Source organism: Aricia agestis, chromosome 4, assembly GCF_905147365.1.
Source record: "Aricia agestis chromosome 4, ilAriAges1.1, whole genome shotgun sequence".
Classification (NCBI taxonomy): Eukaryota; Metazoa; Arthropoda; class Insecta; order Lepidoptera; family Lycaenidae; genus Aricia; species Aricia agestis.
In genome coordinates, this window is record NC_056409.1 from 10,476,137 (window position 1) to 10,492,135 (window position 15,999).

Sequence of the window (15,999 nt, forward strand, 5' to 3'; positions counted from 1 at the left end):
AGTGAAGTTAATCTAACCAAAACTAAACATGCAGATTTTGCGTGTCGTTTGATTAATATGCGGGAGGCTTTGCTCCTGCCCTTACTTGGGGGGGCTGCGCCCCCCCAAACCCCCCCCCCCCCCCTCCTGGTAATGTTGCCAAGCAAAAACATGTTGCGTTGTTAGTGATGAGTTAATTCTTATTCCTTAGAAACAAACTAAGTTATTAATTAGAAGTGAAACATGTGAAACATACAGATTTCGAGTGTCATTTGATTAATATGAGGGAGGCTTTGCCTGGATATGGACAGACGGACAGGCTGATATTATATCTTTGTAATCGGGTTCCGTTTTTTACCATTTGAGTAAGGGACCATAAAAAGAAGAGAATTATCCATTTCCGTTATTATACTATGGTAACGCCTATGGGAAACAGCTATCCATACTAATATTATAAATGCGAAAGTGTATTTGTTTGTTTGTTTGTTTGTCTTTTCTTCGCAGCCTAACGAAGCAACCAATTGACTTGATTTTTGGCATCGACTTAGTTGAAAGGATAGAGAGTAACATAGGCTACTTTTGGTCTTGGAAAAACATCATGTTCCTAAAGGAGATTATTAGAGTATTGTACACGATTTTCGAATTCCACGCGAGCGAAGCCGCGGGCAAAAGCTAGTTTAGTATATAGAGGGTTTCGGGGGCGAAAAATCGATCTAGCTAGGAATCATTTTTAGAAAATGTCATTTTATTCGTGTTTTATCGAGTACCGAGCGAAGCTCGGTCAAATAGCTAGTTAATAACTAAATACGCAAATCTTCTTGTAGAACTGTCAAATTAATTTGTAATCGTAATAAGACGTGTAAACTTAATAAGCTGGTCCTTGAGAAACTTAAAAACCATGAAGAATTTAAAGGTTTTTTTTCATTAACAAAATTTTAAGTAGCCACCACACCGGTAATATGACAATATTCCATCAATGGATTAGAATAACACATTCATAATACAGAAAATCTTGAAATTGCATATTTAAGTCATGTAAATGGACGTTTGCTGCAAATGAATTTACCGCATTCTATTAGATTTTATGTTAATAATAAAACAAATCGTGTGATAACGCCTAGTTCTACACTCAATTTACTTCGTGTCTTATCAATTTTATCTGATGCATCACCATCATCATCACCCATACACAATACAATACCTTTTGTAAACGTAAATCCTGGTGAAGCTTTCAAACTTGTTTCATGCTGCAAGCTATTTTATGTTATGACCATTAAATTAATTTTCAACCTTAGTAATTCAGAAATTATTTATTCATGTCAGATTTTCATATAAAAATACATAATTTTATTCTAGTAAAAATAAGCTACCTGAAATACCAACATTTAAACACTTTTTAAGTACTTAATTCAACTCCGAAATTTAGTAATCGCTATGCCAACTGGCCACCAACTTCAAAGACCTTACAAAATATTATCACAGAATATCACAACCTATTTTCTAGATCTACAAACACAGATCACCTTCCAAACCACGTATTAATGTCGAAAGGATTAAAAACTGATAACTGCCTTTTAGACGGTTTCGAAGTCTTGTAGAGGAAGATGCCTCTGTTGGAGGTGTTGCAGTCGTAGCCGACGAAAGTTTTGTTGCCCCTGCAGCGTCCGTTCCTCAGCTCCTCGAAACTGCGGCATAGACGTCCAAGCAACACATCCTCCTCGACAACCGACGAGGAGAAGGTCCTCCATGCGAGCGCATGGTCGCATTCCAAACTCAGCGCCACACCCTTGCACTCCGGCTGCGGAACCGTCACTCCGTTCAGGAACACGTCGACGTGGCCCAACGGTTCCTCGATGCCTAACACTCCAATACTGGAATGAATGACGTTGACGAACTTAGCGTCCTCCTTATCCAGGCGATACTGAGAGAACTGAAGAAAACATGGTCGCGCCGGGTCCAACGCTGTGATCCTCTTGATCTTCCCTTTCAGTCGCTTTTGGACCAGCTTCCCCGTAATCCCCGCAACATGAGCGCCAAGGCTGAAGCCGATGAGATGAATAGATGACAAAGAGTAGCCGTGGCGATGTAGGTTGTAAATAAACTTGAAGAGGTTCTGCGCGACGCCGTTGACTCGCGACGCAGAGGAGACGTAGCCCAGTCCAAACGTAGGTCTAGTGTTCACGACTAGAACTGAAGGGTTCTTAGTCAGTAGCGCACTGACTATGGTCCTCGTGGACTCGTCGCTCGGTGTGTTCCACCAGCCGGGAATGTAGATCACGATATTGTTGGGTAAGCGGTTCCGAAGGCTCTTGTGGGCTTTGTTCAATTTGAAACTGACTTTGCTGTCTCGCTTGAACTCCATGATGTCGAGGTCAGGAACAGCCGGCAGCTTGTACAGCATCTCTATTGGAAGAACAGCGCCTGAAAACAATTAAGTATGTAAATTAAAACAAAACTCTTTATACTAAACAAAAGAACAATATTGGAAACGACGGGATTTTTAAAGAGTATTTCACTGATTTAGAATATGGCACCTAAGGTCGGCATGTGCAATTTTTTGTTGTTTGTTTTTCGGTTATTTTGGGAGCAATAACATTAGAATTACCGTAGAACATTGAGACATCGCTGCCCATGTCTTATTGTATTGTGCCTTCCAATTATTTTATGAATAATAACATCCTCTACTGTATTAACGCCTATTGTTAGTTTCGTAATTAACGTAAACAATTAAACTTTATTTATGAATCTTATCATAAAGACATTTCCTTATTAGATGACGATAAAATAAAATATGAGTTTTAATATCATTGCAGTTTCTTCATTTTACGAGACCTTTGTAAGTTCTATATCTAAAGGTTTTTTTAATAGGCACATGGTAATAACATGATAGAGATGTATTATTATGAAAATGACGGTACGGAAATGGAACATAACATTAAAACACGATCTTGGAAGTTCTGTAGGTACCTCAATAATTTATGAGTTAGTTTTTACATGGTACCATGGTACATATACTTAGGGCCTGTTTTACCACTTTCTGATAAAGTGCCGAATAGGCTATTCACAACTTTTTTGACAGATTCTCCATACATGATCTGTCAAGTTAATTGGTGGATAGCCTATTCGTCTTTTATCAGGAAGTAATGAAACAGGCCTTAAGGAAAACGGTACTTACGTACTTACTTATCTAATGATGTTGGCAATTTTTTGTCTTATTTATCCTTTGTTTACTAACAGAAAGCGCTATGACGTATGGAAATCCCCCAAATAATATAAGTGCTTGTTGAATTATTTTATTGCAAAGGAAAATCGAAATTCCTATTGATTTGAAAGATTTACACCTAGTAACATAGTAGTAACATGAGTATTCTTTAAAAATAGTTTTAGTTAACCACTGTGAACATGGGCGTACCGAGGGGGGGGGGGCAGGGGGGGCAGCGGCCCCCCCCCCCTGGATCATGTTGACGTCCCTACTAAGTATATTATCTAGTACTTTTATCTATAAAAATTAAGAACGAATTTTTGCCATTTGTTTGCAATACAATATGTTTACAACTAAAAATTATTAATTTTTTATTCTTTATAGACACCTAGCTTATGAAAAATCTGATTTGCCCCCCCTGGCCCAGAACCTGGGTAATTTGCCCCCCCCCCCCCCCCTGGCACCAGAACCTGGGTAATTTGCCCCCCCCCCCCCGGCCCAGAACCTGGGTACGCCCATGACTGTGAAGCTGCAGGAAACATTGTAATAATTGTTTGTCTTAATATTATTTTGATGAATTACATGATATTATAGCTGATGAATGATTTTGATACGGTATAGTTAATCAGGGTAAGTTCGGATAATTCAGGTCGCTAAATTAAATTACAGTTACAGTAGGTACGGTACTACAGCTTGCGGTTGCAGTGTATGGCGTAAAACACTGACTCATTCAGTGATAAGTTGAATTATCTGTGTACTAACCCTGTGTCCGAACTTACTCTGATTAGCCTTATATAAAAAAATCACAATACATCTACGGATTAGAAAATTAATAGTATGTTTTACCCACAAAACCACGGCTGAGGTTTATTGAGATTTTCCGCTTTAATCCCGATTCAATTCAATATAAAATTGATCATAAAAGACATAAAATAAATTAATTAAAAATCAAAAAACCCGACTGCAAAAAATGTTAACTAAAAAGAACGAAACAAACCTAATTCTGCTGAATCCATGTTTTAATTGATACGACGCTTACAAGTTTCATGCCAGGATCAATAGAAGGTTACATAGAAAAATGTAGAAGAAGAAAGTGGATAATAATATGCAGCCGGAGGCATGTCGCACCAAGTTTAACATTAATTCATAAATCATAAAATATTATGCCTAAGAAAAGAAACGCCAGGGATCTGGGGGCATTTAGTATTTGACAACGAAAAGAAACGATAGGAATTTATTTTTTCACTATCACATACATGTGTCAGACGCAGCTTTGATCAGCTCATCCAGGGTGCAGGTGACAATGGGCGGAGCGATAGCAGCGGCTGCACCGAGCACTATAACTAGCAGGATCATGCTTCATCCACTTTTCTTACAAGGGCACTAATATTGTCCTAATTTGAATGCTTCTTCCACTTCTCTTATAAGAGCACAAGTATTGTCTAATTGATTAGAATATTATCTGGACTTAGAAAATATCCTTTAATCGAGGGCTCTGTTGAATTGGAAGAGCTTAACACGAAAATATAATGTCCTGATAATTTAAATATTAACTGCTTTACACTGTCCTGATAATTTAAAATATATTAACTGCACTTGATTTTGTCGAAGGTTCGTGACGTGAGGGCTCGCTTGCAAGTTGCAAGAGGAACATAAAGGAATATTGTCTTGATGAATTTTATATGAACTGGATCTAGTTTGGTGTTCTCTTTACGAGAAGACTTTTCAAGTTCCAAAAGTAGGTTTCACACGAAGGAATATGGGTTGCTGCAAATTCCAAGAGTACTGATATTCACACGAAAGAATGTTATGGTCTTGAAGTTTTTTTTTTTTACTAGCTGGAATTGATTTGGTGACACTCTACGCGAGCAACAAGCACGAGCACTGATTTTTGATCTCGCCGGTTGCGTCTTCGGCGACGCGCGATCAACACTAATCTCTTAACAGCAAGATGCGCGCGCGTGGTCTAACTAGCGGAATGGTGAACTTGACACTATAAGGCCGCTGGTTCGAATTCCGCATACGATTTTCGCGTCAAACGGGTTTCGATGAATCGTGCAACATTTGTTTGTTTTTTTTATTCATATAAATAAAATTTAGGGTTTTACGCATGGAAATACCAATTAATTCTGTGTTCGTGTGATAACATTCATAATTTTTTGGAAAATTTTGTTATATCAGGTTATATCGGGCTGACTACCATCAATTACTGTTTCAATAGTAATTGATGGTAGTCAGTACTCATTTAGCCCTGTTTCAAAAGGAGAGTAATAAACAGATCAGCGCTTTTAGGCTCCATCGTTTACTTGCTCTATAATGTAATTTATATAGTTTGGAAAACCTTAAACAAGTGTTCAAAATATACAATCAATAATCATGCATGTACATGTTGTCATTTAACAAAATTGGTAAGTATTTATTGGTGATTGGAAATATCCACTTCCAAACGTAAACAATATTTTGCTGCATAGGATTGCTTCTGGAATAATAAGAAGGATGGTTAGCATAATCACGAAGGAACCATAATATGCTTCCCTCAAAATACACTTTAATATTATTACATATTTTCGGACATAGATGAAATTTCGTTGATAATACGGTTGATGATAATGATGATGATTATTAATGGTTACCATGTTTTTCTGTAAAGCGCCATCAAGTGAGAAATGACGTAAATTAGTTTGTGAGTTAGGAGCTTTGTAGAATTAAAACGCAAATGCAATTATTTTCGTTTTTTGTTACTGCATTATAATTTGTTATTCAACAATGTTATTAGCATAATCGTTATCGTTGTGATATATAGCGTAATATTGTAGTTAATCTCGTCTTCTTTTCTGATCGTGGTGCAGGTATAATATGTTGTTTATTTTCTATTGGTATTTTGTAGGTACCTCGCCATCATTGATACATGTCCAGAAGAATGAACGTCGCCAGCCAAGTTCGGATTTCGTCCGTATGTACTTGAGATCTGTAAATGTCTCATTGGTACACGCCTCCACCCGGGGCCGTACGTAGGGAATGTAATACCGGGATCCCGAAATACCGAGATCCCGCATGTATTTTGCGGGACTAATCCCGTTCGAAAATTTAGCGGGATCCCGCGGGACTGGCGGGATTACAAAGAAGCGTGATAACTCTGCGCGAGGGGATGCAAGAACTGGCTACAGGCAGCCCATTAATTTTTACAGTCAATTCACCTATATTTCACTTTAAATGTCACAAAGTCTGTTCTGTTGGTGAGTCTATAAAAATAAATAAATAAATAAATGATAATAATTGTACCAGCTTGGAAGCTGGGCGAACTTTTTCAGCTGCTGGCTACTTTGTGTCGAATATCAGGAGCCGTTTGGGAGGCAACAAAATTAATACATATAACTTTTATAAGCTTGGGCTGTATGTATGTAATGGAATCTTTTAGTACAATTTTCTATATTTTTTTTTATAAAACATGAAAAGAAATAGGTTTTTTAGTTTCTTTTAACTATTATTATTATTATTACGTAGCCATTTCCAAAAAATTATTAGTTTTTTTACATCTGAAGTCTGAAGTATTTAAAAACCCTTGTAAAAAAAGTGTCCGACAAAGTTAGTTTCATTTGAATTCTAAGAATAAAACGGTGTTTTTAGCCGAGTGAGTGAGTTTACGGAGGCCCAATCCCCTACCCTATTCCCTTCCCTACCCTCCCCTATTCCGTTCCCTCTCCTATTCCCTTCCCTTCCCATCCCTACCCTTCCTTATTACCCTATTCCCTCTTAAAAGGCCGGCAACGCTATCAACTAAAGTCATTATAACCATTTATTTTGAAAGTTTAAGTCTACTCTGCGGGATCCCGCAAATACCGGGATCCAGCGGGATTGTGATGGTTCAGTCCCGCAAATACCGGGATTGAAATTATCTGGCAGGATTGCATTCCCTAGCCGTACGGTATCACGAAACTGTTTTGTGACTCAAACAATCGAACGAAAATGCCGCGTCCCTATTCCCTTCCCTACACTCCCCTATTCCCTTCCCTCTCCTATTCTCTTCCCTTCCCATCCCTACCCTCCCTTATTACCCTGTTCCCTCTTAAAAGGCCGGCAACGCACCTGCAGCTCTTCTGATGCTGCGAGTGTCCATGGGCGATGGAAGTCGCTTTCCATCAGGTGACCCGTTTGCTCGTTTGCCCTCTTATTTCATAAAAAAAAATAGGTCACAGACGCTCTTCGCGGTTGTGTATTCCGATTTCCGCGTATTCCGTGACTCTGCCAGGAAACACCGTTGGAGTTTTAGTAAGTATGCCCGGGCGTGGCCCTCCGCCCCCTAGGGAGTCCAACATACCCCGATAGCCTTCTTAGACTGCCGGGGATGCGTAAATATTTCCCCAACGCAAAAATGGCCACGGACGCCTGATCAACTATCTGTATCAACTCAATCACACTAGATTTATTGTTTACTTCTCCCAATTTTTTCATAAATATAAATATCTATACAAATATTATAAAGCGGAAGAGTTTGTTAGTTTGTTTGTTTGAACGCGCTAATCTCAGGAACTACTGGTCCGATTTTAAAAATTCTTTCAGTGTTAGATAGCCCAGCTATCGAGGAATACTATAGGCTATATTTTATTACATTAAGCCTGATAGGAGCGAAGAAATAGAGGAAAATGTGAAAAAAACGGGGGTGAAATGTGAAATTATTTGAAAGGGCTTATCTCACGAACTACTAGAGCATTTTTCTGTTATTTGGGTAAGATAAGAAGTAGACCACGTGAAGGATCATAGGCTTTTTTTGTGCACTAATTTGTCTGTGAAATATCAAATTTACGCGGGCGAAGTCGCGCGGAACGTCTAGTTAATATAATAATTATGTATGGATTTAGTTAAATATATTTTTACTCTTTGGAGAAATGGTTTTCAATATCTCTTATCAGGAAAATCTCTTATCTCGGTACGTGCCGTGTAGAGAGGCTTCGTCACGACTAGCGCGGATCGCGGCGTCGTCTGTTTCTGCATACAATACGAACGTGATGTCCCCGAGATGTAGATTAGGATACTTAGACGAATTGCATTCAATCATTTATTGTAAGCGAAGTTTCAAATCAATATGGACTTTGTCAAAGGGCGTTGCAAGCGCCATGTTCCAGTTTACAATAATTATTAGTGTATTTTGAATGACAATGTAGAGTGTAGAAGTAGAGCGGAGCCAAAGTACAAACAATTGACAGCTAGACATTATAATATGATTACATTAAAATATTATTAAGGGCAATATCAAAAGTTCGTCTTGTTCACCAGTTGTTCAAAGAAGTGGTCTTTACAACAATAATTATGTAATTTTTTTCTTTTATCTTCATCTTCTGTTACATATCAGATTTCAGAACAGTTCGTATACCATTTATTTTATTTAGCAACATAACATACCCTTTGTCTTACGCCAACAAACTCTCAGCATACTCCATCTTAATCCGGCTTCCAGCCTCCAGGAGCGGTGTTATTTATCAGTCTGGATTCCTGCGAGTAATAGCTTCAGCCTACAACATCTGTCGGTAACTGAGACGAATTTCGGCTCGACCATCGATATAAAATAAGTAGGTAGATTATTTTATTTACTAAATAAAATAATGTGTTTATTTTAATACACTTGCTAAGCTTACTGTATGTCTGAGCTTACTAAGATTTGATTTTAATTTTAACCAATAGGTTGCTTAGTCATTAGTCAATACATTGTTTCATGTAATAATGTGCCTTTTCGCGGTGGCCTATGGAAGCGATTATAAACGTGTACATATTCGTCTAGAATTGCCCATGACCAATATCGATTATAATTTTTTTGTTTTTTTTTTTTATTTTACCATTTATTTTAGGCATCTAGGCCCATAATACAAATACCTTACAGACTAACATACATATTCATATTATAATATAATATACCTTAACGACTAACATACATATTATTATTATACACTTAAAAACTACACTTTGTCACGTGTTGACGGCTACGTGACGCGCTTCATTCCGGAGTCTCCCCCGGAACCTCCGGTAGACCACATCCATCGGCCAGAACTCCGGCGCCTCAAAGGTCGAAAGAAGATTCGTCGGTACTCTCACCACAAACGAACTAAAGTTAATTTTGTGGCGAGACTGCAGACGCTGGACCCTCAAGCGCAGTGTCGTCTTCTTCTGGATGTAGTCCACGACGTCTTCGACCTCTATGGACCAGTGCAGGCGGGATATGTACAGGGGCGTCGCGGGGACCTCGCTTCGCAGACGCAGCTCGGGTACATAGGGCGCGGTGCCGCGATGGTTGCGGGCGGCGGGCTTCTTCTTCCTTCTCTCCACCAGCGTGAAGCCCTCCTCATCGCACCCCCTGCTCTCGTCCTTGCCAGGTCGAGAAGACTCCACCTTACGGCTCTTCGTAGCCTTGCAGCGGCTCTCCTTAGTCTTGCGATTCTCCAGAGCGTTGCGGCTTACATTGTCCCCATTTGTTTTCGCCCGCGGGGGAGGTGCGGGGCGACCAGCAATAGTCGCGTAGTTTTGCTGAGTCGCCTGGGGACTCTGCAAAACTACGCGAAAACTGGGCGCTCTGGCCGAGCGTCTCATACAGCAGCTGCTTCCCCTTGCAAATCTCCTCACTGGTGAAGTAGGACTTGCAGATCTGCATGATGCTGACCTCGTCCATGGTGTCGATGGCGTGCTGGATCAACGCCAGCAACTCGTTGGCCACGAGCGCCATGGTCACGTGCAGCGGCAATGTGCCGCGCGATTCGCAAAAATATAATTACTTTTGCTGCGTTTGTAACGCGGAGCACGACCGGTCGCTAGCTCGACACATTACCACAGAATATATATTAGTACTACACATTACACATTGATTAATATTATAGTTATTATAGTCCTATACTGTAAATATCTACGCAATCGTTGTATATAGGTAAGAACGTGGGTCACACTGAAAGTGTTTAGAACTAGCCAGTTAGAAACATTACTAATGAAAACTTTTTTTAAATTACAATTTTAGAACTCTTTGGTAACATAATCTGGTATATACTATTTATTTGTCGTTTGTTTTGGTGAATATCTAAAACTATTGTTACACGTGAAAATGAACTTAACGCGAAAAAATTTTCCGTTAATGATTTTTTATGTCTTTCGTTATGGGCTTACTCAATAACAAAGCTTTGATAGGCTGCTATTACCATTTCATAATGAAGCCCCGTCTCGTGTCACTATTTACAATTGATTTAACGCGTTTAAAAGTGGACGTAGCAATCTCATTGATGATCCGCGTGCGGGACGTCCTTTAACAGCGACTACTGATGTTAACATTAGTGTTGTGCGACGCATGATAGAGGGAGATAAAAGAGTGACCTACCAGCAGATACGGGCCAGCCCAGGCATTGCTATGAGTCAAGTTTAAAAAATATTACATGAACATTTAGGCGTCAGGAAGCTTTGTACCAGATGCATTCCCCATACTTCAATCGACGACCAGAAACGCCTTGCTGTATTTGACAACCTCACAGGTGATGAAAGCTGGATATATCACTCCGAACCCGAAACCAAAAGACAATCAGCTCAAGGGGTGTTTCCTTTCGAGGTTTGGCCAACTAAGGTAAAGAAAGGAAGAAGTCAAGGCAAAAAGATGATTGCCTCATTCTTTGGTCGGAAATGTAATTGTGCGACAGTTATGCTAGAAGATGAAAGGACAGTTACTGCAGAATGGTATGTCAATCGCTGTATGCCTGTCGTCTTGGAAAAATTTCGACAGCAGCGCCCTCGAAGCAGGACACTCCTTCACCACAACAATGCTTCAGCGCACTCCGCGAGACGGACTGTTGAATATTTGACTATGGCACGTGTTGAGATATTGGGTCATACGCCATACAGTCTTCGCCTGGCACCCTGCGGCTTTAATTTATTCCCAAGAAATAAAGATAAAATTCGAGGTACTCGCTTTACGAGCCCCAAAGATGCGATTAAAGCATACGAAAATGCCACAGAAGAGACCCCTAAGGAAGACTGGGCCCACTGCTTTTTTCGGTGGTTCCATCGAATGCGACGATGTGTAGAGAGGAACGGAGATTACTTCTAAAAACAATAAAAGCAATGTCAACTTCCTACATTAAACCGTTTTTCTTTTTCTAAACATTTTCAGTGTTACCTAGGTAATAGGTATATTACATATTATTAGGTAGGGCTTGTCTAACTTAAAATGACGCGCCCCTCCCTCGTACCTAATTAACAATACAAAATTTTCATTTATAATATCAACTAGTGAAGTGATGGGGCTCGTCATTTCAAATTAGACAAGCTCTAATATAATATTATGGCCCAACGTAAAAGCCTAAAGACTTCTAGTTTCCCAGCCTGTGTCAAAATCATTGTAAAACGACATGTTTGTTGTTTTGCTTTGTTATCCCTTCACAAACATTGCCATGACGCATTTGTTGTTTCTATGTAGCCCCAGCACATCGACGTGGTGTCGTGACGTGCGGTCGCGGCAGTAATTATCTGCAATACCCATCTCCGGCATGCCTCAGACTTGATCGGAATTCTGTACAATATTATTATTTACTGAGACTGTATCTAGCAGAAACGTCATTTATGCTTATATTTTTTGAGGACGTACTTGCTCTATATTCCTTACTCATAATATCGATCGTTAAGGCACAATTACATGCATCGCGACAGTCGTAAGCCGCGCGCGCTGGTTTTCTGTGAGAATGTGGTATTTCTTCGGTCGAGCCGGCCCATTCGTGCCGAAGCATGGCTCTCCCACGATTAAAGCTTAGCTGTAAATACAGTTAAGACTGATGTTACAGTTAAGCTGAAATAATATATTATTATAATGATCCTTAGCCAGAGCTCTATGCTAAGGATCCTATAATTTCAGCGATGTATTGATGTTCTGTATTTTTTTGGTCTTTCACATTTATACCTATTTGTACTTTATTAAAAGACATTTTACTGGAATATTCTCTACGCCGTTAACGATAAACGAATTCTATTGAAAGATAATATTGTCACTAAGTACATAAAATGCAGGCAATTGAATAACATTACGAACACAATAATATGATTTGCTGACCTCGATAGCGTGATCGAAGCGAGGTCACAGGTTCATATCCCACAGATTCAACTATAGGGTCACGGTTGTTTTAAATAAATACTATTTTCAAAGGTTAGACGTAATCTAATAAGAGTTAGCATTGTTATTTCTTAATTTATGTGTCGCATAGACGGTTAATTTAATGATAATTAAAATGTCTTATTACTGTTGTAATGGTCAGAGCCTGTAGACAAGTGGCAAAGCGCTAACGCTAACGCTAACGCTAGCGCTACAAAATGTATGCGATTTGACATAAGTCATCGCTTCGCTAGCGAATACTAATGTCAAATCCATACATTTTGTGGCGCTAGCGTTAGCGTTAGCGTTAGCGATTTCCCACTTGTCTACGGGGGCTGGGCCGTTGCCGTTGATTCTCACAGGCTTCTACGAGAATACTTTGAAACCCAAATAATAATGTACTATCAGATAATTGATTCATAGGCAGTTCAATTTAAACCCATTAACGATCATTTTTGATCCTTTGATTAATTTCTGTATCTGATGCTCTTCCTATTACTCATCATCTTTAAGACTTCACTTTAAATTCTACTACTGTGATCCTGGCTTTGCTCAAAATTTTAAACTAACATTTTTTATATTATTCGTCATTATATTGTAAGTATTATAATTTATAACATGTTTATTCTTCCAGACTGAATCGGCTTGCAAAGTAACGGCGCATCGATGTAGATCGATGCTACAGAATATACTGTAGCATCGATCGATGTTACAGTATATTCTGACCCAGAACTGTCAACAATTACAGTACAACTAGGGCGACCGATAGTTGCAGCTGTGTTTGTACCATCGAGGAAATTGATTCATAGGCAGTTGACGGTCCTACGTCAATCGGTCGAGTTATGTCAAATCAATGTTAGGCTTCGTCCACATTTGTATAATTTGCGCGATCAGATCTCCGATCAGATCTCCGTCGCGTATCATCGAAGCGTATCAAAATGATATGTACGCGTATCATATACGTCCCGACCGCTATTAACCGCGTACCTGATACGTGTCGTATCAAATACGCGCATGATCGGCAGAATGATCTAATAGGCGTCCACAGTCCACACTATGATACGCATACTTGATACGGCGCGATGATCGCGACGGAGATCTGATCGCGCAAATGATACAAAATATGTGGACACACCTTTACATGATGTGTATATACACATCATGTAAAGGTGTGTCCACATATTTTGTATCATCAAAATTTGGCTGGGTTGGACCAATTTACATAGGTCTGCCTATGAATCGACTTCTCTAATAGTACTACACATACAGCATCAATCTGCATTAAACAGAAATGCCCTTAATGGTCATATTAGTGCATTATCCAGTGTAATAAGTCAATTTTGTATCATTTATAAGTTGGTCAGGAATTGCAGTTTTATGTCATTTGCGTACAATATGTGCAGTAACGTTGTCCAATGGTCCATTGTGACTTTATTTATTTTATATTGTCCATCTACTAGCCCCGTAAGTTTCAAATCTACTATTATTATAAGTACTTATCTAAAAAAAAATTACATAATGTAGGCTTTACAGTAGCAATCATTAATCAAACTCTATGTAGAGCTATTTTTAAAAGAACTTTACTGAATTTTATATAATAGACTTGAAAGCAGGCAAATCGATCACCTGGTGATAAACACCTATGGATACTCACAACACCATTGTAATACTTCTAGTGTTGCGATTCGCGTTGTGAATCCATCCTGCAGTAATCTTAACAACATAAGGGTTGTTTCACATTGGTTTACTGTGAAGTGCGAAGTCGTGGATTGCGTGCCGGATCATGGCTAGCAGCTACATCAAAATTTTACTAAATATGCATAAGCAGTTGACCCGTACATTGTAGGATACTAATTATTGTGATTTTCTTCTATAACAGCTCTCGTTACTCCAAACCGACCACTCTCCCCTGGCTGCGGAGCTGAGCTCACGTGTGGCGTCGCACGCGCCGCGCCTACAGGACGCCAAGACAGATGCCCGCCTGCCGCTGCCATCGCCACAGGAGATCGACGCCATCAAACGAGTGGCACAGATGCTCATCATGCTGGGAGGACAGGTACTTGGGTAGGATCATTTTACTCCAAACTACTCTAGCAGCAGACCTCAGTTTACGCGTAGAGACGGCCATCACCGTCCTTTCATATTGCAGATATATCTGCAAGTAAGTGGCATAGGTGCTTATTATGCTGGGAGGACAGGTATTTAGGTAGGAATTTTTGTTACTCTAAATGATTCTACAACAGCAGCCGTGGTTGCAGTCACCAACAGAAATTGATATCATCAAACGGTAGAGATACTCCAAACCGACCATCCTCCCTGGCTGCTGAGCTGAGCTCACGTGTGAAGTCGTAGGCGCCGCGCGTACAGGACGCCAAGACCGATGCCCGCCTGCCGCTGCCGTCGCCTCATCATGCTTGGGTAGGGTCATTTTACTCCAAATCCTAGACTAACCGTTTCTGCGCCAGATCTCCCACCAGTCTTGTCGGCCAAATTCTTTAATTGAGGAAGAGAAAATGCTCTTGTGTACTGCGCTGCCTGGCCTGGATTTCAATGAATCCACCAAATTCACCACCACAGCAAAAAACAGGCAAGTGGTGGAAGCGCCAGGTGTAAATGTAGAGTTAGTTTGTGGCATCGCTGTAGTGCTTGATTATGGAGACTTTCCATCCAACAGATGATTGTTCAATAAACCTAAATCGATGCAGGGTGTGTTTTTGGGCGTGTTTGGGTCCCTTATTAGTCCCTTCCCTTAGTAACATCGCTGAAAGAGTATAACTTTTGTATGGGCAAATTCGTGACACTGGGCCGCTTGCCCATAGATATCACAAATCTCTTTCTGCGCTTACTTTTACAGTGAACTCTATATCAGGAACACATACACACCCTAAAGTATTATCACTTTGTTTTGTTATACTACACCCTATAATGCTAAGTAGGTACTCACATAATATTTTGCTCGATAGTTTCACTCCAAATCGAGTAATAATTACTGTGTGGACAGCAAAACTCACAGCTCGAAGGCTCGCATTGAGCCGGCTCGATGGAATTAAATATTATATCGATTTAGAGATCGAGCAAAACGGTAAGATGTACTTCTTATCTTTACATTGTAAGCATGGAAAGTAAGCAATTTAAGCATACTATAAATTCTATAATCTGCATCAAAAGTAGTTCGACGTAGTTTCAGGGATCATTAGCTGTCTGTCGCTATAAAATACAGCGGGAAGCGTCTCTATACTATGTAGTATGTACTATGTAGTGATAGCCGATAGGTATTTAATATTCGTTACAGGTAATTCCAAGCATCATCGGCGAGGCCCCAGCAATGAGCACAACCCAGGCTGTGACTGATGTTCCCCATGACGCCGTTAATAACTAACATTGTATAGTATAGCTCCCCGGATATGGTGTATTTTAATAGCGACTTTTCCTAATAAATATGCAAGCAGATCTTTTTTTTCTTTGTGTAAGATGTACGGATCCTTTAGGATTACAATCATTTATAAGCTTACTAAAAATAAGGATGTATACAGACGGATAAATAGACGTAAAAACCATAATGTTACATTATCGATTTACTAATATCTAAGTACTCCATCAATGTAAGTTTTTGCATCCGATTAAGTATAATTTCAATTTATTAGGGTGCGTCCAGTCCAGGGGACAACGAATCGTTGAATTTCCTCAGTTGTCTCTATCGCGTTCTGCGGTA

General features: G+C 39.7%; 2 protein-coding genes across 3 annotated transcripts; one reads left to right on the top strand and one right to left on the bottom strand.

Annotated features, from left to right (window-relative positions):
* Positions 1 to 1,410: 1,410 nt before the first annotated feature.
* On the bottom strand, positions 1,411 to 4,717 carry LOC121726075 (lipase member H-like). The gene is made up of 2 exons (XM_042113303.1): positions 4,438 to 4,717; positions 1,411 to 2,400 (listed from the first exon to the last, which is right to left on the bottom strand). The coding sequence occupies exons 1-2, from the start codon at positions 4,535 to 4,537 to the stop codon at positions 1,499 to 1,501; spliced, it is 1,002 nt and encodes a 333-aa protein (XP_041969237.1). The 5' UTR covers positions 4,538 to 4,717; the 3' UTR covers positions 1,411 to 1,498.
* An 8,964-nt stretch (positions 4,718 to 13,681) lies between these two features.
* LOC121726386 lies at positions 13,682 to 15,737 on the top strand. 2 transcript variants are annotated; one of them, XM_042113732.1, is made up of 3 exons: positions 13,682 to 13,751; positions 14,167 to 14,351; positions 15,580 to 15,737. In XM_042113732.1, the coding sequence occupies exons 1-3, from the start codon at positions 13,683 to 13,685 to the stop codon at positions 15,581 to 15,583; spliced, it is 258 nt and encodes an 85-aa protein (XP_041969666.1). In that variant the 5' UTR covers position 13,682; the 3' UTR covers positions 15,584 to 15,737. The 2 variants fall into 2 exon arrangements, with proteins under 2 accessions (XP_041969666.1, XP_041969665.1); XM_042113731.1 differs by having other exon boundaries at positions 14,167 to 14,343.
* Positions 15,738 to 15,999: the final 262 nt, after the last annotated feature.

Excerpts from the sequence above, each read along its gene's own strand:
- LOC121726075 (XM_042113303.1), bottom strand. The coding sequence starts at position 4,537 with ATGATCCTGCTAGTTATAGTGCTCGGTGCAGCCGCTGCTATCGCTCCG. Across the intron at positions 2,401-4,437 it reads CAAAGCTGCGTCTGACACAT|GCGCTGTTCTTCCAATAGAG; the intron begins GTATGTGATAGT and ends AATTGTTTTCAG.
- LOC121726386 (XM_042113731.1), top strand. The coding sequence starts at position 13,683 with ATGTGCAGTAACGTTGTCCAATGGTCCATTGTGACTTTATTTATTTTA. Across the intron at positions 13,752-14,166 it reads ATTGTCCATCTACTAGCCCC|CTCTCGTTACTCCAAACCGA; the intron begins GTAAGTTTCAAA and ends CTTCTATAACAG. Across the intron at positions 14,344-15,579 it reads TCATCATGCTGGGAGGACAG|GTAATTCCAAGCATCATCGG; the intron begins GTACTTGGGTAG and ends TATTCGTTACAG.